Here is a 22,447-nt window from a genome sequence, read left to right on the forward strand (position 1 = left end):
ATTTCATTTACTATTTTACACTATTTATCAATTAATTTTAGTTTGTATTTTATTCTATATTATAAGTTAAAATATAATTAAGTAAAATTTCAATGATCTTTCTCTCAATGCAAATTTTATTTATGATAACTTTATTATAAATTTTAGAAATAATTGTCAAAAACTACTTATAAAATGATGATTTTTTGATAAAGATAACTTAGAATTTTCTGGGCAAAAACTACCACCAATAAAAACACAACTTTTTGTTAGAAATTACAAAGAATAAATTTTCATTTGTCAGAAACAACCTAAAAACCTGTTTTTTTAGTCAAACACTACCTACTAATAAAATAAGATATCTAATTTTCATTATTATGGACATGTATAAGTCACGTGTTTCTAATTTGCATAAGAAAATACCAAAAAAGATCGTATGTTTTTATTTAAACCAATTAATTCACTCTCCCTTTTCATTTCAGTAAAAATATATCCTATTAGTTTCTTAACCTTGCCAAAAAAATATAAATTTTCGATAGTTTTTGAAAAAAAAGTTATTCTAATTAGTATTTGACATAAATCTAAATAATTTTTGACAAATAAGTTTTAAATAAGTAAAAATTAATATATTTAATATATTTGATAGCGTGCAAAACTTAAGCCCTGTTTAGTTTATCTTAAAAATATAAAGTAATCAGTAAAAATTGATTACAATAAAAAAATCAGTTATAATCAGTTTCAATTAGTATAAATCAATTTTCATAAGTAAACAACAATTTACTTCAATAAAAATTAATTTTAATGAGTAAATTAATTACAATTAATAAAAATTAATCAAATCAGTAAAAATCAGATTAACTAAAAAAAACCTAAATTGGATATTTCAAAAAGAAATAAAGTACTCCCTAGTAAAATGAATAAAAAATTAAAAAAGGAAAAGACAAAACTAAAAAGAATAAAAATGAGAGAACCTTTATTATCCGATCAATGTAAAAGATCCTCGAAATCCATGTGATAAAATACGCCATCTTAACATTCTATTACCCTCCGGGTCTCCCATTTATTCCATGTTTTTTATTCAATTTTTTAGTTTTCTTTTAAATTTATAAATAATTTAAATATCTAAAAGTTTTTTTTAATAAAATTAATTACAATAAATAAATAAAGTAAATCACTAAATTTTTTTTACTAATTTATCCAATAATAAGCAGAAGTAATTTCGTGTAATCTTAACCTTCCTCATTTCTGCTCATTCCACTGTTTAAGGCTGCAAAGAAATCACCATTATCAAAAAAGCTTTGATTTTCAATTTTCAAACCTTAAAATTAATTATTTTTTCTTTATAAACCTACCATAGTTGAAAGGATCATAACTTTATCTAATTCTTACATATTTTGGTAGGCAAATTCCATTTTTTTAATATTTTGGTGGGGCAAAAATTTCCATGTTTGAAGAAAATAAGTGGGGAAAAACCCAGAAATGATGGGAATTTTTTTGTTTTGTTTGGTTTGATCATTGAAAGGTCGATTTCTTTTTGTGGGTACTTAGAATATCGAGAAAAGCTTTAATTTTTAAATTAAAATTAAAAAAAGTTTCACTTTTTATAATTTTTTATCTTTTCCATAAATTTTCATAATTTCCCAGGAAAAAACTGTGCAAGCTCACGCTTTGATACGCGTGCTTGAATTGATGAATGGAGTATGAATAGGGGATAGGCCCCTTTTCTTATGAAATTCTCTTATGAATCTCTTTTCCTTTTCTCCCCTTTTTCCCTCTCCTTTTCAATCTATTGGATTATTGTAAAATTGGCCCACTACAAATCACAGTAATTCCTTCTTTTGCAGGTTTTGTTCCTTCATTTTGGATGTTTTTATATCTATTTTGTCTGATTAAATTTGCTACCTTATAAAAATTAGAAAGAAAATTGTCTTTTTTTTTTGGGTTTTTAAGAGGGGGAGTAGTGCTAGATTCTCTATTGACAAGGAGGGTTGATGGAATTTGTTATGAACAAGTATTGGAATATATTTATGAACTGCTTATTTCTGATCATAAATTGAAAGTTCAGTTTTTTTGGGAAATGGGTACTTTTCTTCTATTTTTTTGCTTTGTATGGAGGAAAAATTGAAGGGTTTTGCTCATTTTGTATTGTGGGGTTGTATTATGGTGTTTTGAGTTTTCATGGTGGTTTAGAGAGAGAAAAAGGGGAGGAGAGAGAAAGTTAGAACTCTGATGGCTTCTTCTGTAATCGTAGTAGAACAGAAGGCTAAACCAGGAGGAGTAGTAGTAGGAAGTAATGTAGGGCCATCTTCATCAACTTTGCTTGAAGAAATGAAGGTATTGAAGGAAATGCAAGACCATTCTGGTTAGTTCTGTCTCTTTTATTATATCCTTCTTCATTTCATAGAAATTTTTGCATGTGTTGTTTTGATTCGAGGGTAAGCTAGTGAATACCTTACTAAAGTATATAACATATTCTGAGCTTTTAAGGTTTTGATTAAGTTGATTCTTAACATCTTATCAAAAGCCGGCGTGACAAGAGATCACGAGTTCAAATACCGATGACCCCTCAGCTGATAGTTGAGGCTCTGACATATGTTATCATTAATATACTCTAAGAGTCACTAGGGTTGATTACATTTTTCTTCAAAATGAAGTGAATGTTTATTTTTTGTACTAGTTTTTACTTGTAGTAGAAGTATGTCAAATATGATAGTCATGAAGTTTGATTTGTTTGTTTTATTGGTGGAGAGAATTAGAGTTTGATCAATTTGAAATAATCTTTTTCATTGAAATTAAGAGTTTAATGTTTGTATGTTCTAATTTTACTTTTATTACATGGTAATGACTAATGATACATTACGCTCTACATAAAATTTAACAAATTCTTTATATCATTAATAATTTTAAATTTTTAAGAGAGAATTAGAAATTAAATACAAGACTCTCGTTTCAACCTTACTAAAAAAAAAAAATTTCAAATACCATTGGCATCATTTTATACTAATAATCAAATTGCGATTTGATTTAATTGTAGGAGAATTGATTTGGGTTTGTTTGCAGGATCCAGGAAACCTTTAAACTCAGAGCTATGGCATGCCTGTGCTGGTCCACTAGTGTCTTTACCTCAAGTAGGAAGTCTTGTGTATTACTTCCCACAAGGCCATATTGAGCAGGTCTGAACTATGAATCAGATTTATTGTTTTATTTGTGCTTTTCCCTTTTTTCATGATATTAGGCGTTTCTCCATTTAGCTTTCCTTTTCTTGATATTTCATTATTTCCATATCAAGTAAATTTAGTAAGAAATGGGTGTTTATACTATGTAGTTGGGATTTCATCATCATCAAATAGTCTTCACCAAACTTTTGACATTCGGTGACTTGTATTTATGAATCCTAATACTCCCCTTTCCCTCTGGTTTTGCACAAGTTGCAAAATGGGTAAAATTTAGTGGGAATAGAAATTGAGTTTGAGAATGAGACAAATACAATTAGATTATAGAAATGAGCTGTTAAGATGAAAAAAACAATACAAGTTCGTGGATGAGATTAAAAGAAGGAAACTGACACCATCGACAAAAAAGGAAAGTGCGCAAAATTAGTGGGATAAACTAAAATGAAAAGTGATTTAAACTTGTCTTTAGATTATGTATCATGGTCTTAATTTAATTTATCTCAAGCATGTGTTTAGCAAAGTACGACCACATAAACTGATCTATCGGTTCATGTAGTCGGCCCTTAACTATTGAGATTACGGCTTTGGCATTGTTGTATATGTCGAGTATATTACTGGCCGTAATCTAGTGTTCTTATGTCGAGTATTTACATACTCGAGTCATTAAAGTTTGAGACTGTCATTACAGGTAGCGATATCCACAAAGCGCCCAGCAACATCGCAGATCCCTAACTATCCAAATCTTCCATCTCAATTGATGTGTCAAGTTCACAATGTTACACTTCATGTATGTATTTGTCCTTGGATATATACTTATATACTTAAGTTGTTGCTACTGTTTCTTACTGTTTATCTCGTGTCTTCTTTATTTTATAGGCAGATAAGGAAACCGATGAGATATTTGCTCAAATGAGTCTTCAGCCTGTCAAAGCTGTAAGTGCACATAAAGCTCACATACATTTTTAGCAAGTCGGATCATGCTAACAAAAGATGCCTCTTCTTCGATTTCAGGAGAAGGATGTTTACCCTATACCTGATTTTGGCCATAATACGAGCAAGCACCCAACCGAATTCTTTTGCAAAACGTTGACAGCAAGCGATACAAGTACTCATGGAGGTTTCTCTGTGCCTCGTCGAGCAGCAGAAAAGCTGTTTCCTCCTTTGGTAAGGCTTCTTTTTTCATTTATGATTGTTAGCGAGTAGACAAGTCTGAATTCGATGCCTGTACATCAGGAGCGTTATTGTATTTTATATCTGAAATGGTAAGTTTACAGGATTACACCATGCAACCTCCGTTCCAAGAGCTTGTTGTTAAAGACTTGCATGATAATACATGGACATTCCGTCATATCTATCGCGGTTCGTGCTCTTTCCCTTTTGCCCTCGTAATTTAAGTCTCAAATTGGTGAAAAGTGTCGTTAATATTAAAGTGCTCTTAGCTAACACTCCTTACTGCCTTTCAATTTGCTATACAACATCCGAAAATTTCTCACTTCGATCATTGTCATCCAGCAAATTCAAAGGGACAAAGGAGTAATAATCGATCCTTTTCTTCCTCATGCAGGGCAGCCCAAAAGACACCTTCTAACTACTGGGTGGAGTGTTTTTGTTGGCTCAAAGAGACTCCGTGCGGGTGATGCAGTTCTGTTTATTAGGTGAGACTCATAGACAAGTTCATCGTCTATATTACTTGGATGCTTTACTCATATATACCTTCGTTTTGATATAATTGCAACTGATTGTGATATGTTGTGTAATCTTTTGTTCAAACTCGAAAAAGTGTATTATTTACATGTCTTTATCTTTTTGTATAACCCGCTTTATTTTTATTTTTGCTCCCACAAGAGACGAGAAGGGTCACTTGATGATTGGTGTGAGGCGTGCAAATCGTGAGACAACAACCCTTCCATCGTCTGTTTTATCTGCTGACAGTATGCACATTGGCGTCCTTGCTGCTGCAGCACATGCTGCTGCCAACCGAACTCCATTCACAGTTTTCTACAACCCTCGGTAGATGTGACATTTTATATCTCAAATGTTCGTTCTTAAAAGTTTTTCTCGTAAAGAAAATTGGAATTAAAAGGTTACTGTTTCTTGTATGCTTTGATGTTTGTAGGGCATGTCCGACTGAATTTGTAATTCCTGCTAGTAAATTTCGGAAGGCAATATATGGAACACCCATTTCTGCAGGGATGAGGTTCGGTATGATGTTGGAGACAGAGGAATCTGGTAAAAGAAGGTAGATGCATTGTCGATGCTACACGCTAATCATAAAACAAAAACCATTAAACAAAGTGATTAATCTCGAAAAAACATAATTTTTCAGATATATGGGAACAATAGTTAGCATAAGTGACTTGGATCCATTGAGATGGCCTGGATCAAAATGGCGCAATATGCAGGTATTTGATCTTCTTGGCTCTAACCCTCGATTGAAGCCATCGGTGGTTTACTATACTGCTCGAAGCAATCTTCTGTCTGTCCGATGCCTAATGTATATGTATTTTATTTTCTGCCATGGACAGGTTGAATGGGACGAACCTGGATGTGGTGATAAGCAAAGCAGGGTGAATGCATGGGAAATCGAGACTCCTGAAAGTCTCTTCCTGTTTCCTTCTTTGACTTCGGGTTTTAAAAGACCCTTCCATCCTGGAATTTTCGGTGAGTTGATTACGTCTTCTCTAAACCAGTGTAACATAATTCACTAGCTAATTTGCCTTTTGAATTCGCAATTTGCTCAAAATGACCGTAAAATAGCCCACAACCAACCATAATTTGCTTTTTTGATTCGCGATTCACAAGAAGGTTAGTGAATCATGTGACAGTGCTTTGGACCATGGCACAGTATATCTCGCCCATGGAAAACATCATAGTTTTTTGCAATTTCTACAGGAGGAGAGTTTGATTGGGGAAATCCGACAAAGCGGCCGTTCGTTCAGTTCCCGGCAGATATTGCTGCTGCAAATCTCTCGTATGCAACACTACCAAATGTTTGGTCGGAACAGTTGGTTAAGGCGTTTATACGGCCAGAAAGTATGAGCTATCCTTCAATGCTGCCCTCGTCTATACCACTGCCCGTACAGCACGAAACAAAGACAAATGTTCAGACAGGAACACAACAAAAACCACATCTAGTTTCCTCGCAGAGTGTTTCGGTACAAAATTATGCTTCACAGCATATTAATGAACAAGATATAGGAAATGTATCACTAGTAGAGCAAACTAACAAGACAAACCAGCCCACAGTCGACGCCGATAAAACGAAGTCGGATCCTCTCTGTGGACCTAGTAATCTAAAGCAGGGTGCTTTGGGAGGTCACGTCAACGAGGAGACAGAGACGATCAATGCTTCAAATCCTCCCACCCAGCAGACCATTTATGCAGAACATAACAATCAGAAACTGATGCAACCACCAGCTGTGCCGTCTGTATTTAACTCTGCACTAACCGATATTTTGCCATCTGATCATTCGAGTTCAAACAATTTGTTTCCTTACCTGGATACGCCCGATTGGCTACCGTGTCCAACAACTATTCCAGAAGTGATTGATCCCTCATTGCCGTCACTTGGTCAAGACTTCTGGGATCAAAATCAAAGCCTGAAGTATCCAACACAATCAGATCGATTTGGTTCGTATTCTCAACTGTCGGATGAAACCAATAATCAGAGCGAGATATATAGCTGCATTGACATAGACATCGGAAATGGTGGGAATACGATGGTTAATCCATCCATTTCAAATGACGTGCTGAATAAATTGTGCCCGTCTAAGGAGGCCAGCTTGCAATATTCCTCTGATTGTTTAGTGGGCAACTTCAGTTCGAGCCAAGATTTTCAGTCTCAAATAACCTCAGCTAGCCTAGCTGATTCGCAGGCGTTTTTACACGATTTTCCTGATAACAATTCTGGTGGAACGTCTTCTAGCAACGTGGATTTCGACGAGAGTAGTCTTTTGCAAAACTCGTGGCAACAAGTGGTGCCTCCGATGCGTACATATACTAAGGTTTGTACTAAATTAGGGAAAGAGTTGGAATGGAAAATTGCTTGCTAAATATTTTCTGTAACATCTTGCTGTATTCGCTTATTCGACTGTGGTTTCTATCGATAGGTGCAAAAAGCAGGATCAGTTGGGAGATCAATCGACGTAACAAGCTTCAAGGACTATGATGAGCTGCACGCTGCTATTGAACGCATGTTCGGACTAGAGGGTCTGCTCAATGATCCTAGGGGATCAGCATGGAAGCTAGTTTACATAGACTTCGAGAATGATGTATTATTGGTTGGAGATGATCCGTGGGAGTAAGTCTCTATCTCTTCAACGCTTTTTTCCTAGAACACACTAAATTTACGCTACATGTAACTCCATGCTAGCAATAGAATACTTTGTTCAAAATTTAACAAATGAACAAACGATCAAATTTACATGAATCAGACCCAAGTTATTTGGTTAAAAACCCTATGAGTATTGAATTGTGTAACATATAAAAAAACAAAAATCGAGTATCCTATGAATTTTCTCTATGCAAACGATCAAATCTACGTGAATCAGACCCAGGTTATTTGATTAAAAACCCTATTAGTATTGAATTGCGTAATATATAACAAAGAAGAACGACAATCGAGTTGGCTCAACCCACATGCATAAATGAGTGTCCGGCCCATCCCACACTAGTATCCTAGATTCCGCCCTATACTAGTATTCTAGAATCCCTGTATAGTAAATAACTGAGTATTTTTATATGCACTACGTACTGATAAGTCGGGATTTTGTTATGATTCGAGCAGGGAGTTTGTGAGTTGTGTACGATGCATACGTATATTATCACCTGCAGAAGTTCAGCAGATGAGTGAAGAAGGAATGCAGCTTCTCAACAGCAATGCAATTCCAGGGATGAGCAATACCACTTAAGATATTAGAAATTAGTGCTTTGTTTTGCTAACCTTATTCTGACTTTTATGTAATGTAATGTAATTCAAATGTTTGAATGTATGGCATCATGTCTTAAACAAAAGGGGAAAGTGACAATTTTGTACCATAAGCTTAATTCTATCCATCACCAATTACTCAGAGTGTTGTTTAATTCTGCAATTTCCATTCATTATATTTTGAAAATTAATCTTCTAGTATGACCTAATAATAATATTTGAACTTTTATAAGATTGTCTCATCATGAAATAGATTTATGTAATTAGTTTATTTCCGAAACCATTCAATTTAATATTATAAGTCATCAATTTATCATGCCAAATGTACATAGGAGTAGTTCATTTTCCTCAATTATAACGGCGACGTTTTTCTACAAATGCTACCTCATCTTCCTTAAACTATCACATAATTTTTTTTTCCTAATAATCTCTACTTGATGCTTTTATATACTCACTCCGTTTTCTAATTTTTTTTTTCTCATTTGTAATATTTCATCTTAAGGAGAAACAAATTTTATTAATGTTTTTTACACATATTTTGAAGATAAAATATATCCATGTGAGATCTCATTAAATTTGTCTTAATGTATATATTTTTATTATTTATTTTTTACTATTTTTTATTATGTATCTTTTAGAATTTTTTATTATGTATATTTTAAGATATTAAGGTTTAAATTTTGCATTGAAAAGTGTGTAAATAGTAAATGAGAAGTACAAAAAGAAACGGATAAAGTATTATCATTGAAGTAGTTAATTTCTTTTTTTTATACTAGATCAATTAGTTTTAGTTTGTATTTTATTCTATATTATAATTTAAAATATAATCAAGTAAAATTTTGTTGATTTTTCTCTCAATGCAAATTATTTTAATAATAACTTTTAAAATAATTTTTAGAAAGAATCATCAAAACTACTTATAAATGATGATTTTTTTAAAAAATAACTTAGAATTTATCTGGACATAAACTACCACCAATAAAAACACAACTTTTTGCTAGAAATTACAAAGAATAAATTTTTTTTTGTTAGAAACAATCTAAAAACCTATTAGATTTGTCAAACAGTACCTACTAACAAAATAAGATATCTAATTTTTCATTATTATGGATATATATAAGTCATGTTTTTCTAATTTGCATGAAAAAATAACAAAAAGATCGTATGCTTTTATTTAAAGCAATGAATTCACTTTCCCTTTTCATTTCAGTAAAAAAAAAAAATACCATTTTAGTATGTTAAGCTTAACAAAAAATATAAAATTTTCTATTGTTTTTGAAAAAAGTTATTCTAGTTAGTATCTGATATAAATCAAAAAAAGTTTTGACAAATAAGTTTAAATAAGTAAAAATCAATATATTTAATATATTTGATAGCGTGCAAAACTTAGGCCCTATTTAGTTTATCTTAAAAATATAAAGTAATCAGTAAAAATAAATTAAAATAAGTAAAAATCAGAGTTGGCAAAAAATAAGTTACAATTAGTAAAAATTAATTACAATCAAGAAAAACCAGTTATAATCAGTACAACTCAATCATAATCAATAAAATGTACTAATAAATAAATGACTTGAGACATGTGTGGCACTGGCACTGTTATTAAAAATTTTATCCCCTTTTTTCTATTATTAACAAGAAAACTTTTGATATTTGACTTCATATTTAGAGAAATAATTAACTCATTTAAACATGTAATATTTTATGATTGATTGTAACTATATGTGATGATATATTGAAATACTATATTTCCTTACATAAACCAAAAGAATAATATACATGTAAATCTTTTTTTAAACCTAGATAATAAATCATGATCATATATGATAAGATAACTAATTTGGCTATTTTTTAAACTAAGTCCTTACTCATATTTATCATAGTTTAGGAATTTTTAAATTTTATTTGTCTCAATTATCAATATTTACTATGAGTATATGTTTTAATATTTTTGTATAATGAATATTTATTCACTTTGATAATAATAATATCATAATAAATACACAAGATTTTATAATTAAGTTTATGTTCATCTCAAAAAAAAAAATTAAGTTTATGTTCATCTCAGTAACATTTATAGCATCTGTGTTTTACATGGGAATCTGTCTAGTTTATTATTAAATTAAAATTTTAATCAATAAAAATTAGTTTCAATTAGTATTAATCAGTTTCCAAAAGTAAAAATCAAGTTAAATGAGTAAAAATTAATTTTAGCCGGTAAAAATTAGTTTCAATTAGTATTAATCAGTTTCCAAAAGTAAAAATCAATTACAATTACTAAAAATAATCAAATCATTAAAAATTAGATTGACTAAAAAAACCTAAATTGGATATTCCAAAAAGAAATAAAGATATATTGTCTAGTAAAATGAATTAAAAGAATTTAAAAAACAAAACTAAAAAGAATAAAAATGAGAGAACCTTTATCATCCGATCAATGTGAAAGATCCTCGAAATTCACGTGATAAAATACGCCATCCTAACATTCTATTTCTATTACCCTCCTGTGTCCTGTTCTTCCATGTACTTCGTGTTTTCGGACGTTATTATATTTCGTCATTTTTTTTATCGCCATCTTTTATATAGTAAAATTTTTAAAATCTTTAATTTCTAACATCTCACCAAATACTCTCTCCGAACACTCATTGAACTAATACAAGCTAAAACTAAAAATCGAATTACAATGGCCAACTAAAATGAACATCAATATGATTGCGGAATCAATATGATTGTGTTAAAATTTGATATATTTTCACTCTTTTGGCTATAACTTTAAATAGAAAAATCATATAATTTCAATGTTTGCGGCATTAGAACCTAGAATTCAAGATCTTTCCAATGATATATTATATGCCCAATTCCGATAAACGAGCAAGAAATAACGATCGTTTAAAGTTTGTTTGTACTGAAATTTGATACATGTTCAATCTTTTGGCAATAACGTTTTATAAAAGAAAATTGTATTAATACAAGGTTTGAGGCATTAGAAACTAGACTTCAAGAGCTTTCCAACGAAATATTATATGCCCAATTATGACAATCAAGCAAAAAATGACGACCGTTTAAATTTTGCAGTGAATTCTAACATTCAGTCGCGTGCGACGGGACCACGACATGGTCGCATAAGACGTGCACTTGATTATCAGAATTGGGCATATAATATGTTGTTGGAAAGCTCTTGAAGTCTAGTTTTCTAATGATGCAAATCTTGCATTAATACGATTATTCTGTACAACGTTATTGCCAAAAAATTGAACATATATCAAACTTCAGCACAAACAAACTTTAAAAGATCGTCATTTCTCACTCGGTTATCGGAGTTGGGCATATAATATATCATTGGAAAGATCTTGAAGTCTAGGTTCTAATGCCGCAAATATTGCAGTAATGTGATTTTCCTATCAAAAGTTTCGGCCAAAAGAGTGATTATGTATCAAATTTCAACACAAAACGTGTGATTAGGTTTATTTTCCGATTTAAAAAAATTATTTTCTTTTTTAAAATTAATATTTTTTATTTTAATTTAATTAATATTAATAAATTTAGTTTAGTAATAAAAATGGTTGATTTTATAATTAAAAATATATTTAAGGGCATTTTTGTATTCTTATTAAAAAGGGGTGACGATATAATGAATTGGTGAAGTTTAAGGATTGAGTTTTTTTATTCAATTTTTTAGTTTTCTTTTAAATATACATTAAAAAATTTAAATATCTAAAAGTTTTTTAATAAAATTATTTACAATCTTTCTAAATTAATAAAGGGAATCATTAAGGTTGTGTTTAGAAAAATGTATTTAATTTTATATTATACATTTCAATTCTGAATTCATTGATGAAGAATTTGAGAATGATAAGATTTTAAAAGTCATTCTCAAATTTTCATTGCTTAACTACTTTTATAATCATAGTAGATTTAACTTAAATCTAAATTTGAATATTTTTTATTTGACGACCACTAAATTTGAGTTAAATTTATATTTTCAAGTGAAATATTATTGGGTATTGTTATAATTCGCCACCCTTTTTATTTTATAGCCACCCCACTCCTAATAAAATTGCGAATTTGGCCATAGACTTTAAAAAATTATGAATTTGCCACTGGACTTAATAACACTATTATCAACTAAATTAATAAAAAAATTATTAATAAAAAATTAAAAATTAATTAACAACTAAATTTTAATTAATATATTATTATTTTATTAAAAATAATTAAACATTCAAATAAATTATTTAAATTCAAAACTAATTATTATAATAACATTATCATAATATAGTAATATATTAAAATAAAATAATTTATTACAACATTTATTTAAATAACAATAACTTAAAAAATAAATTAATTAAAAAAAAATATCAGTCGCACAAAAAGTGCGACTTGTATTATATTTATTTATTTATTTATTTATTTATTAATTTTATTTATATTATTATTGCTATTATTATTATTATTATTATTATTATTATTATTGTGATTGTTATTATTATTATTATAAAATTATTATTTTTGTTTTAGTTATTATATTTAATTTATTTTTTTAAATATTATTATTATTATTATTATCATCATTATTATTATTATTATTTAAATAACAATAACTTAAAAAATAAATTAATTAAACAAAAGAACTTTTATAATTCGAAATTCAAAAAATAAATTGTTGTCATTGTTGTTGTTATTATTATTATTAAATTTTTATTTTTGTTTTAATTATTTAATTTAATTTAATTTTCAAAATATTATTATTATTATTAGTATAAATAAGAAATTTTAAATTCAGTGGTAAAATTATAATTTTCTAAAGTTTAAAGACAAATTCGTAATTTTATTTAAGGGTCGACGATAAAATAAAAAAGTTGGCAAAAAATAAGATTGGGATATTATTCTCAAAACAATGCATGTTTTTTACTAATTTATCCAGTTTCTCACTTCAAAAAAAAAAAAAACAAAACCTTCCTCATTTCTGCTCTTTCCTATTGTATAAGGCTGCAAATAAATCACCATTATCAAAAAAGCTTTAATTTTCAATTTTCAAACCTTAAAATTAATTATTTTTTTCTTTATAAACCTACCATAGTTGAAACTTGAAAGGTTCATAACTTTATATAATTCTTACATTTTGGTAGGCAAATTCCATTTTTTAAATATTTTGGTGGGGCAAAAATTTTCAAGTATGAAGAAAATAAGTGGGGAAAAACCCAGAAATGATGGGAATTTTTTTGTTTTGTTTGGTTTGATCATTGAAAGGTCGATTTCTTTTTGTGGGTACTTAGAATATCGAGAAAAGCTTTAATTTTTACATTAAAATTAAAAAAAGTTTCACTTTTTATAATTTTTTATCTTTTCCATAAATTTTCATAATTTCCCAGGAAAAACTGTGCAAGCTCACGCTTTGATACGCGTGCTTGAATTGATGAATGGAGTATGAATAGGGGATAGGCCCCTTTTCTTATGAAATTCTCTTATGAATCTCTTTTCCTTTTCTCCCCTTTTTCCCTCTCCTTTTCAATCTATTGGATTATTGTAAAATTGGCCCACTACAAATCACAGTAATTCCTTCTTTTGCAGGTTTTGTTCCTTCATTTTGGATGTTTTTATATCTATTTTGTCTGATTAAATTTGCTACCATATAAAAATTAGAAAGAAAATTGTCTTTTTTTTTTTGGGTTTTTAAGAGGGGGAGTAGTGCTAGATTCTCTATTGACAAGGAGGGTTGATGGAATTTGTTATGAACAAGTATTGGAATATATTTATGAACTGCTTATTTCTGATCATAAATTGAAAGTTCAGTTTTTTTTGGGAAATGGGTACTTTTCTTCTATTTTTTTGCTTTGTATGGAGGAAAAATTGAAGGGTTTTGCTCATTTTGTATTGTGGGGTTGTATTATGGTGTTTTGAGTTTTCATGGTGGTTTAGAGAGAGAAAAAGGGGAGGAGAGAGAAAGTTAGAACTCTAATGGCTTCTTCTGTAGTCGTAGTAGAACAGAAGGCTAAACCAGGAGGAGTAGTAGTAGGAAGTAATGTAGGGCCATCTTCATCAACTTTGCTTGAAGAAATGAAGGTATTGAAGGAAATGCAAGACCATTCTGGTTAGTTCTGTCTCTTTTATTATATCCTTCTTCATTTCACAGAAATTTTTGCATGTATTGTTTTGATTCGAGGGTAAGCTAGTGAATATAACATATTCTGAGGTTTTTGATTAAGTTGAGTTTAAATGTCAACCATCCCTCTAAGAGTCACTAGGGTGATAAAATATACTAAGTGTAGTTGTGCTTCAATCATTATTTTGTTTTGTTTTGTTTTGTTTATGCAAGTATGATTACATTTTTCTTCAATGAAGTGAATGTTTATTTCTTGGACTAGTTTTTACTTGTAGTAGAAGTATGTCAAATATGATAGTAATGCAGTTTGATTTGTTTGTTTTATTGGTGGAGTGAATTAAAGTTTGATTAACTTGAAATAACCTTTTTCATTGAAAATAAGAGCATTTGGAAAATTTAATGTTCATATGTTCTAATTTTACTTTTATTACACTGTTAAAGAAGCTCTGAAATGGTAGATTGACTTTATGAATCAACTTTTCAACTTTACTTTGTTAATTAAATGAAGTCCCATTTAGTTGTTGATGAAGTTTAGATGTCATTTTCATAGTATGAAAATCTTATCTTTTAAACATGTATTTTTCTTCGTTTATTTCATTAACGCTAATACGACTTTTCAAGCGTTAATGGTTGGGAATGTTGGAATAAATTTAGTGAAAAATGATTAGCGTATGATAAGAATCATATAAACCTTGTTAAGTAATTTACTCCCCTAAATGACAAACATGGTGGTCGAAAGCTTTCTCTTTCGGTCCCACGTGGCAAAGTTTTCGATTTTCACTTGTACATGAAGAATTATTTTCATCTTCCACTTGTTTGTCAAAGATTTTCCAACCTTACTGATAGAGGTGTTCGTTCGGGTCACCGGATCTATTTTGGACCACATGTTGGATCGTTCAAAATCGGGTTTTGAGTACACACTGATTTTTACATAAATTTTAAATTTATTTTGAAGTCAGGTCAAGTCGGGTTCTGTTACAAGGTCGGGTAAATATTTGGTCATCAAATCTGTTTTGAACGCCTCTATTTACCAAACAAAAATTTTCAATACCATTGACATCATTTAGTACTAATAATCAAATTAGGGTTTGATTTATCAGCTAGTCTCTTTGAGAGACATATCTCAAGTCCAGTCCATTAAACATTAATACCTACTTACCCGTATTCTTAATGTCTACTTACATTATCCTTAATGCTTACTTTCCACATCCTTAATGCCTACTTTTAATATCTTAAATGTCTACTTACATTATTTTTAATGCCTACTTACAATATTTTGAAAATATATAATGGGCCGGCCCAGTTAGAGATGGTCTCTTAAAGAGACCGTCTCTCACAAGAATTTGTGTTGATTTATTTGTAAGAGAATTGATTTGGGTTTGTTTGCAGGAACCAGGAAAGCTTTAAACTCGGAGCTATGGCATGCCTGTGCTGGTCCTCTAGTATCTTTACCTCAAGTAGGAAGTCTTGTGTATTACTTCCCACAAGGCCATATTGAGCAGGTCTGAACTATGAAACAGATTTATTGTTTTATTTGTGCTCATCCCTTTTTTCATGATATTAGGCATTTCTCCATTTAGCTATGCATTTCTTGATATTTCATTATTTCTATATTAAGTAAATTTAGTGAGAAATGGGTGTTTGTACTATGTAGTTGGGATTTCATCATCATCAAATAATCTTCACCAAACTTTTGACATTATGTGACTTGTATTTATGAATCCTAATACTCCCTTTGTCCCTCTCGTTTTGCACAAGTTGCAAAATGTGTAAAATTTAGTGGGAACAGAAATCGAGTTTGAGAATGGGACAAATACAAGTAGATGATAGAAATGAGCTGTTAAAATGAAAAGACAATACAAGTTTGTGGATGAGATTAAAAGAAGGAAACTTACTCCATTGACAAAAAAGGAAAGTGATTAAAACTTGTCTTTAGATTATGTATCATGGTCTTAATTAAAATTATCTCAAGCATGCGTTTAGCAAAGTACGACCATTTGAACTGATCTATCGGTTTATGTAGTCAACTCCAATCTGTTGGGATTATATATGTTTAAAAGAACCCTTTTCCTCAACCACAAATTAACGACTGCATGACTGGCCGTAATCTAGTGTTCTTCTTATGTCGAGTACTGTATACTCGAGTCGTTAAAGTTTGAGACTGTCATTGCAGGTAGCGATATCCACAAAGCGCCCAGCAACTTCGCAGATCCCTAACTATCCGAATCTTCCATCTCAATTGATGTGTCAAGTTCACAATGTCACACTTCATGTATGCGTTTGTCCTCGGATGTATACTTATATACTTAGGTTTTAGCTACTGTTGCTTACTGTTTATCTCTCATCTTCATTATTATGTAGGCGGATAAGGAAACCGATGAGATATTTGCTCAAATGAGTCTTCAGCCTATCAAAACTGTAAGTGCGCGTAAAGCTCACATACATTTTTAGCAAGTCGGATCCTGTTAACAAACGATGCCTCTTCTTCGATTTCAGGAGAAGGATGTTTACCCTATACCTGATTTTGGCCATAAGACGAGCAAGCACCCAACAGAATTCTTTTGCAAAACGTTGACAGCGAGTGATACAAGTACTCATGGAGGTTTCTCTGTGCCTCGTCGAGCAGCAGAAAAACTCTTTCCTCCTTTGGTAAGGCTTATTCTTTTTACGTCTAAGATCGTTCGGGAGTAGACAAGTCGAAATTCGAGACTTGTACATCATCAGGGTTATTGTATTTTATATCTGAAATGCAAAGTTTACAGGATTACACCATGCAACCTCCATTCCAAGAGCTTGTTGTTAAGGACTTGCATGATAATACATGGACATTCCGCCATATCTATCGTGGTTCGTGTTCTTTCCCTTTTGCCCTCGTATTTTAAGTGTCAAATTGGTGAAAAGTATTGATATTGAAAGTGCTGTTAGCTAATACTCCTTCCTTGCCTTTCAATTTGCTACACAACATCCCAAAATTTCTTGCTTCGATCCGTGTCATCTAGCAAACTCACAGGGACAAAGGAGTGATAATTAATGCATTTTTTCCCCATGCAGGGCAGCCCAAAAGACACCTTCTAACTACGGGTTGGAGTGTTTTTGTTGGCTCAAAGAGACTCCGTGCAGGTGATGCAGTTCTGTTTATTAGGTGAGACTCAGACAACTTCATTGTCTATATTACTTGAATGCTTTAATCATATTTTACCTCCATTCTGAAATAATTGCAACTGATTGTGTATATTAAGTGAAAAATTGTTACTATCAGTTGCAAGTATAATCGATCGGATCGAGGAAGTACTAGATAATTATTAGTTCAAACTCGCAAAAGTCTTCAATTTCAAGACAATTTGCATTGAGTCATCTTGTTGAGTTACATTGGCCATAAACTGTCAACAACTAATGCACCTTTGTCCTAAAGTAGCTGTGCGGCTGTGCTAAAACACATATACTTTTGGCTGTAGTGTATTCTTCGCACGCCTTTATCTTTTTGCATAACCCACTTTCTTTTTTATTTTTGCTCCTACAAGAGACGAGAAGGGTCACTTGATGATCGGTGTGAGGCGTGCAAATCGTGAGACAACAACCCTTCCATCGTCTGTCTTATCTGCTGACAGTATGCACATTGGCGTCCTTGCTGCTGCAGCACATGCTGCTGCCAACCGAACTCCATTCACAGTTTTCTACAACCCTCGGTAGATGTGACATTTTATATCTCAAATGTTCGTTCTTAAAAGTTTTTCCCGTAAAGAAAATTGGAATTAAAAGTTTACTGTTTCTTGTATGCTTTGATGTTTGTAGGGCATGTCCGACTGAATTTGTAATTCCTGCTAGTAAATTTCGGAAGGCAATATATGGAACACCGGTTTCTGCAGGGATGAGGTTCGGTATGATGTTCGAGACAGAGGAATCCGGTAAAAGAAGGTAGATGCATTGTCGATTTGTCGTTGCTACATGCTAATCATAAAACAAAAAACCATTAAACAAAGTGATTAATCTCGAAATAACATAATTCTTTGCTTACTGTATTCACTATTTTTCCAGATATATGGGAACAATAGTTAGCATAAGTGACTTGGATCCGTTGAGATGGCCTGGATCAAAATGGCGCAATATGCAGGTATATTTGATTTTCTTGGCTCTAACCCTTGATTGAAGCCATCCGTTATTTATTATACTGCTCGAAGCAATCTCCTGTCTGTCCGATGCCTAATGTATGTGTATTTTATATTCTGCCACGGACAGGTTGAATGGGACGAACCTGGGTGTGGTGTTAAGCAAAGCAGGGTGAATGCATGGGAAATCGAGACTCCTGAAAGTCTCTTCCTGTTTCCTTCTTTGACTTCGGGTTTTAAAAGACCCTTTCATCCTGGATTCTTCGGTGAGTTGATTACGTCTTCCCGTGGCCATAGCACTGAAGTATATCTCACCGACGGATAAACATCATAGTTTTTTGCAATTTTTACAGGAGAATTTGATTGGGGAAATCCGTTAAAGAGGCCGTTCATTCAGTTCCCAGCAGATATTGCTGCTGCAAATCTCTCGTATGCAACACTTCCAAATGTTTGGTCGGAACAGTTGGTTAAGGCGTTTATACGGCCAGAAAGTATGAGCTATCCTTCGATGCTTCCCTCGTATATACCACTGCCCGTACAACATGAAACAAAGACAAATGTTGAGTCGGGAACACAACAAAAACCACACCTAGTTTCCTCGCAGAGTATTTCGGTTCAAAATTATGCTTCACAGCGTGTTATACAACAACATTTAGGAAATGTATCACTAGAAGAGCAAACTAACAAGACAAACCAGTCCCCAGTCGACGCCGATAAAACAAAGTCAGAACCTCTTTGTGGGCCTAGTAATCTAAACCAGGGTGCTTCGGGAGGTCACGTCAACGAGGAGAAAGAGACGAGCAATTCTTCAAATCCTCCCGCCCAACAGACCATTTACGCAGAACATAACAATCAGAAACTGATGCAACCACCAGCTATGCCGTCTGTATTTAACTCTGCACTAACCGATGTTTCGCCATCTGATCTTTCCAGTCTAAACAGTTTGTTTCCTTACCTGGATGCGCCCGATTGGCTACCGTGTCCTTCAACAACTATTCCAGAAGTAATTGACCCTTCATTGCCTCCACTTGGTCAAGACTTGTGGGATCAAAATCAAAGCCTGAAGTATCCAACACAATCGGATCGATTTGGTTCGTACTCCCAACTGTCTGATGAAACCAATAATCAGAGCGAGATATATAGCTGCATTGACATAGACATCGGAAATGGTGGTAATACAATGGTTAATCCATCTATTTCAAATGACGTGCTGAATAAATTGTGCCCGTCTAAGGAGGCCAGCTTGCAATATTCCTCTGATTGTTTAGTGGGCAACTTCAGTTCGAGCCAAGATTTTCAGTCTCAAATAACCTCAGCTAGCCTAGCTGATTCGCAGGCGTTTTTACACGATTTTCCTGATAACAATTCTGGTGGAACGTCTTCTAGCAACGTGGATTTCGATGAGAGTAGTCTTTTGCAAAACTCGTGGCAACAAGTGGTGCCTCCGATGCGTACATATACTAAGGTTTGTACTAAATTAGGGAAAGAGTTGGAATGGAAAATTGCTTGTTAAATATTTTCTGTAACATCTTGCTGAATCGCTTATTCGACTGTGGTTTCTATCGATAGGTGCAAAAAGCAGGATCAGTAGGGAGATCAATCGACGTAACAAGCTTCAAGGACTATGATGAGCTGCGCGCTGCTATTGAACGCATGTTCGGACTAGAGGGTCTGCTCAATGATCCTAGGGGATCAGCATGGAAGCTAGTTTACGTAGACTTCGAGAATGATGTATTATTGGTTGGAGATGATCCGTGGGAGTAAGTCTATCTCTTCAACGCTTTTTTCCTAGAACACACTAAATTTACGCTACATGTAACTCCATGCTAGCAATAGAATACTTCTTTCAAAATTTAACAAATGAACAAACGATCAAATCTACATGAATACCCGAGTTATTTGGTTAAAAACCCTATGAGTATTGAATTGTGTAACATAAAAAAGAACAAAAATTGAGTTGGCTCAACCCACATGCAGAGGTGAATGTCTGGTCTGTCCTACACTAGTATCCTATGAATTTTCTCTATGCAAACGATCAAATCTACGTGAATCAGACCCAGGTTATTTGATTAAAAACCCTATTAGTATTGAATTGCGTAATATATAACAAAGAAGAACGACAATCGAGTTGGCTCAACCCACATGCATAAATGAGTGTCCGGCCCATCCCACACTAGTATCCTAGATTCCGCCCTATACTAGTATTCTAGAATCCCTGTATAGTAAATAACTGAGTATTTTTATATGCACTACGTACTGATAAGTCGGGATTTTGTTATGATTCGAGCAGGGAGTTTGTGAGTTGTGTACGATGCATACGTATATTATCACCTGCAGAAGTTCAGCAGATGAGTGAAGAAGGAATGCAGCTTCTCAACAGCAATGCAATTCCAGGGATGAGCAATACCACTTAAGATATTAGAAATTAGTGCTTTGTTTTGCTAACCTTATTCTGACTTTTATGTAATGTAATGTAATTCAAATGTTTGAATGTATGGCATCATGTCTTAAACAAAAGGGGAAAGTGACAATTTTGTACCATAAGCTTAATTCTATCCATCACCAATTACTCAGAGTGTTGTTTAATTCTGCAATTTCCATTCATTATATTTTGAAAATTAATCTTCTAGTATGACCTAATAATAATATTTGAACTTTTATAAGATTGTCTCATCATGAAATAGATTTATGTAATTAGTTTATTTCCGAAACCATTCAATTTAATATTATAAGTCATCAATTTATCATGCCAAATGTATATAGGTCAGTCTAATAATTTCAATATAAAACTGTCTCCCCTTCTATTAACTTTGACAATGTTTCCTTGCAAAATGATTAATTGTTTTCCTTTTGAGTTTTATTGCGCAAATTAGAGTGAAAGTTATTTGGATATATTCACTCGGTCTTTATGAACATGTTGTGAAAGGAACTACTTTTTTTAACGGCAAATTCATAAAGACCGAAGTTGTGTAGTGTAATAGTTGAGTACTATATTTGTTTTAGCTTTTGCCTTAATGGGTATTGAATATTCCCTTAATGGAGTATAATTTTTGCTTGTCTATCACATATTTCTTACATTAACTTGTTTGCTTGTCTTATACTCCCATTAAAATCAAATATTTTTTTTAAAAGAAAAAACAAAATAAAAATGTTGCAATTAAAAAGGAAAAATAAGTTAAATGTAATAAACAAGGGGAAAAAAAAGCTTTATTGGTCGTAGTAGTGTAGACAATACTGAGGACACCAATTGGATAATTTAATAATTGATTACTTAAACAAAAGGTTTGATAAGGAGAACTCTAGATTTTGCTTAGATAAGAGATTATATTAAGGTGTCCAAACAATTTATTTACCACCGAAAATTTAATATTGATATTATGTTTTTACTAGCACACGTTTTACTATTGCAACAAAATACTTGAGAATATATCTCGTTTATCTCAAAATAAGGCTACATAGGATGTAAGCATTACAACGATTGCGTTTTGAAGATTTTCAAAAACTAAACTGATATGTTCTCATATTGTAATGATTTATAAAAATTACATATCTTAAGCTTTTAGACGATATTTGATCCTAACCGTATTCGCATGTATTCGTAACCCTTTGCAACCGATACCCTAATTTTGCACTCTCGAACCGCAGAATTCTTTGGCTGTATTCTCTTTTACAGGTATGGGTTGCTGCCTTCCTTCCTTTCTAGACCTTTATCATAGTTTTCTATGAGCGGAATATACTGAGTATGATGATGACGATGACCCTATTTTTGCACTATGGTCTGGGGTAAGATTGTGATATATAGTTTGCTGTCCTGAGTCTGATTTTGATGGTCAAAACTTTCAGCACAATCGACAGGTTATAACTCATCAGTCATCAAAATACTGGGTACAGCCGTGGAATTTTGCATCTAATTCCCACCTATTTACTAAGAGTACATTACTAACTGTAAAGCTATGTTGAAGAAGTATCATTTAAAGGTACTTGCCTGCCATTACCCTTTCCTATAATCAAAGCAAGATGGGTTTGAGCAAAACAGATGATTTACTATTAGGTTTCGGCTACGACACTCGAAGCCATAGCAATGGATCCGGGTGTTCGTTTCTCATTCCTTGTCCTTTAGACTCACCCATTCCATGGGGTGTTCAGTTTCACCTATATA

The 22,447-nt window shown here is 32.2% G+C and overlaps 2 protein-coding genes across 2 annotated transcripts; both read left to right on the forward strand.

The window, feature by feature from the left end:
- Positions 1 to 1,012: 1,012 nt before the first annotated feature.
- Positions 1,013 to 8,221, forward strand: LOC130810572 (auxin response factor 5-like). Its single transcript, XM_057676679.1, has 14 exons — positions 1,013 to 2,341; positions 3,040 to 3,152; positions 3,841 to 3,939; positions 4,029 to 4,085; positions 4,164 to 4,316; positions 4,427 to 4,511; positions 4,717 to 4,807; positions 4,998 to 5,162; positions 5,269 to 5,391; positions 5,479 to 5,554; positions 5,678 to 5,813; positions 6,045 to 7,156; positions 7,262 to 7,452; positions 7,939 to 8,221. Exons 1-14 carry the CDS (start codon positions 2,209 to 2,211, stop codon positions 8,060 to 8,062), a joined length of 2,658 nt encoding a protein of 885 aa, XP_057532662.1. The 5' UTR covers positions 1,013 to 2,208; the 3' UTR covers positions 8,063 to 8,221.
- A 4,817-nt stretch (positions 8,222 to 13,038) lies between these two features.
- On the forward strand, positions 13,039 to 20,879 carry LOC130811105 (auxin response factor 5-like). Its single transcript, XM_057677280.1, has 14 exons — positions 13,039 to 14,170; positions 15,572 to 15,684; positions 16,356 to 16,454; positions 16,544 to 16,600; positions 16,679 to 16,831; positions 16,945 to 17,029; positions 17,234 to 17,324; positions 17,704 to 17,868; positions 17,975 to 18,097; positions 18,218 to 18,293; positions 18,419 to 18,554; positions 18,642 to 19,753; positions 19,858 to 20,048; positions 20,579 to 20,879. Exons 1-14 carry the CDS (start codon positions 14,038 to 14,040, stop codon positions 20,700 to 20,702), a joined length of 2,658 nt encoding a protein of 885 aa, XP_057533263.1. The 5' UTR covers positions 13,039 to 14,037; the 3' UTR covers positions 20,703 to 20,879.
- Positions 20,880 to 22,447: the final 1,568 nt, after the last annotated feature.

The sequence above is a fragment of the Amaranthus tricolor genome, chromosome 4 (genome assembly GCF_026212465.1).
Source record: "Amaranthus tricolor cultivar Red isolate AtriRed21 chromosome 4, ASM2621246v1, whole genome shotgun sequence".
NCBI classification, from domain to species: domain Eukaryota; kingdom Viridiplantae; phylum Streptophyta; class Magnoliopsida; order Caryophyllales; family Amaranthaceae; genus Amaranthus; species Amaranthus tricolor.

Coding starts and splice junctions, on each gene's coding strand:
- LOC130810572 (XM_057676679.1), top strand. CDS start 2,209: ATGGCTTCTTCTGTAATCGTAGTAGAACAGAAGGCTAAACCAGGAGGA. Junction 4,317..4,426: donor AAAAGCTGTTTCCTCCTTTG/GTAAGGCTTCTT, acceptor GTAAGTTTACAG/GATTACACCATGCAACCTCC. Junction 5,555..5,677: donor CAAAATGGCGCAATATGCAG/GTATTTGATCTT, acceptor TGCCATGGACAG/GTTGAATGGGACGAACCTGG.
- LOC130811105 (XM_057677280.1), top strand. CDS start 14,038: ATGGCTTCTTCTGTAGTCGTAGTAGAACAGAAGGCTAAACCAGGAGGA. Junction 16,455..16,543: donor TTCACAATGTCACACTTCAT/GTATGCGTTTGT, acceptor ATTATTATGTAG/GCGGATAAGGAAACCGATGA. Junction 19,754..19,857: donor CGATGCGTACATATACTAAG/GTTTGTACTAAA, acceptor TTCTATCGATAG/GTGCAAAAAGCAGGATCAGT.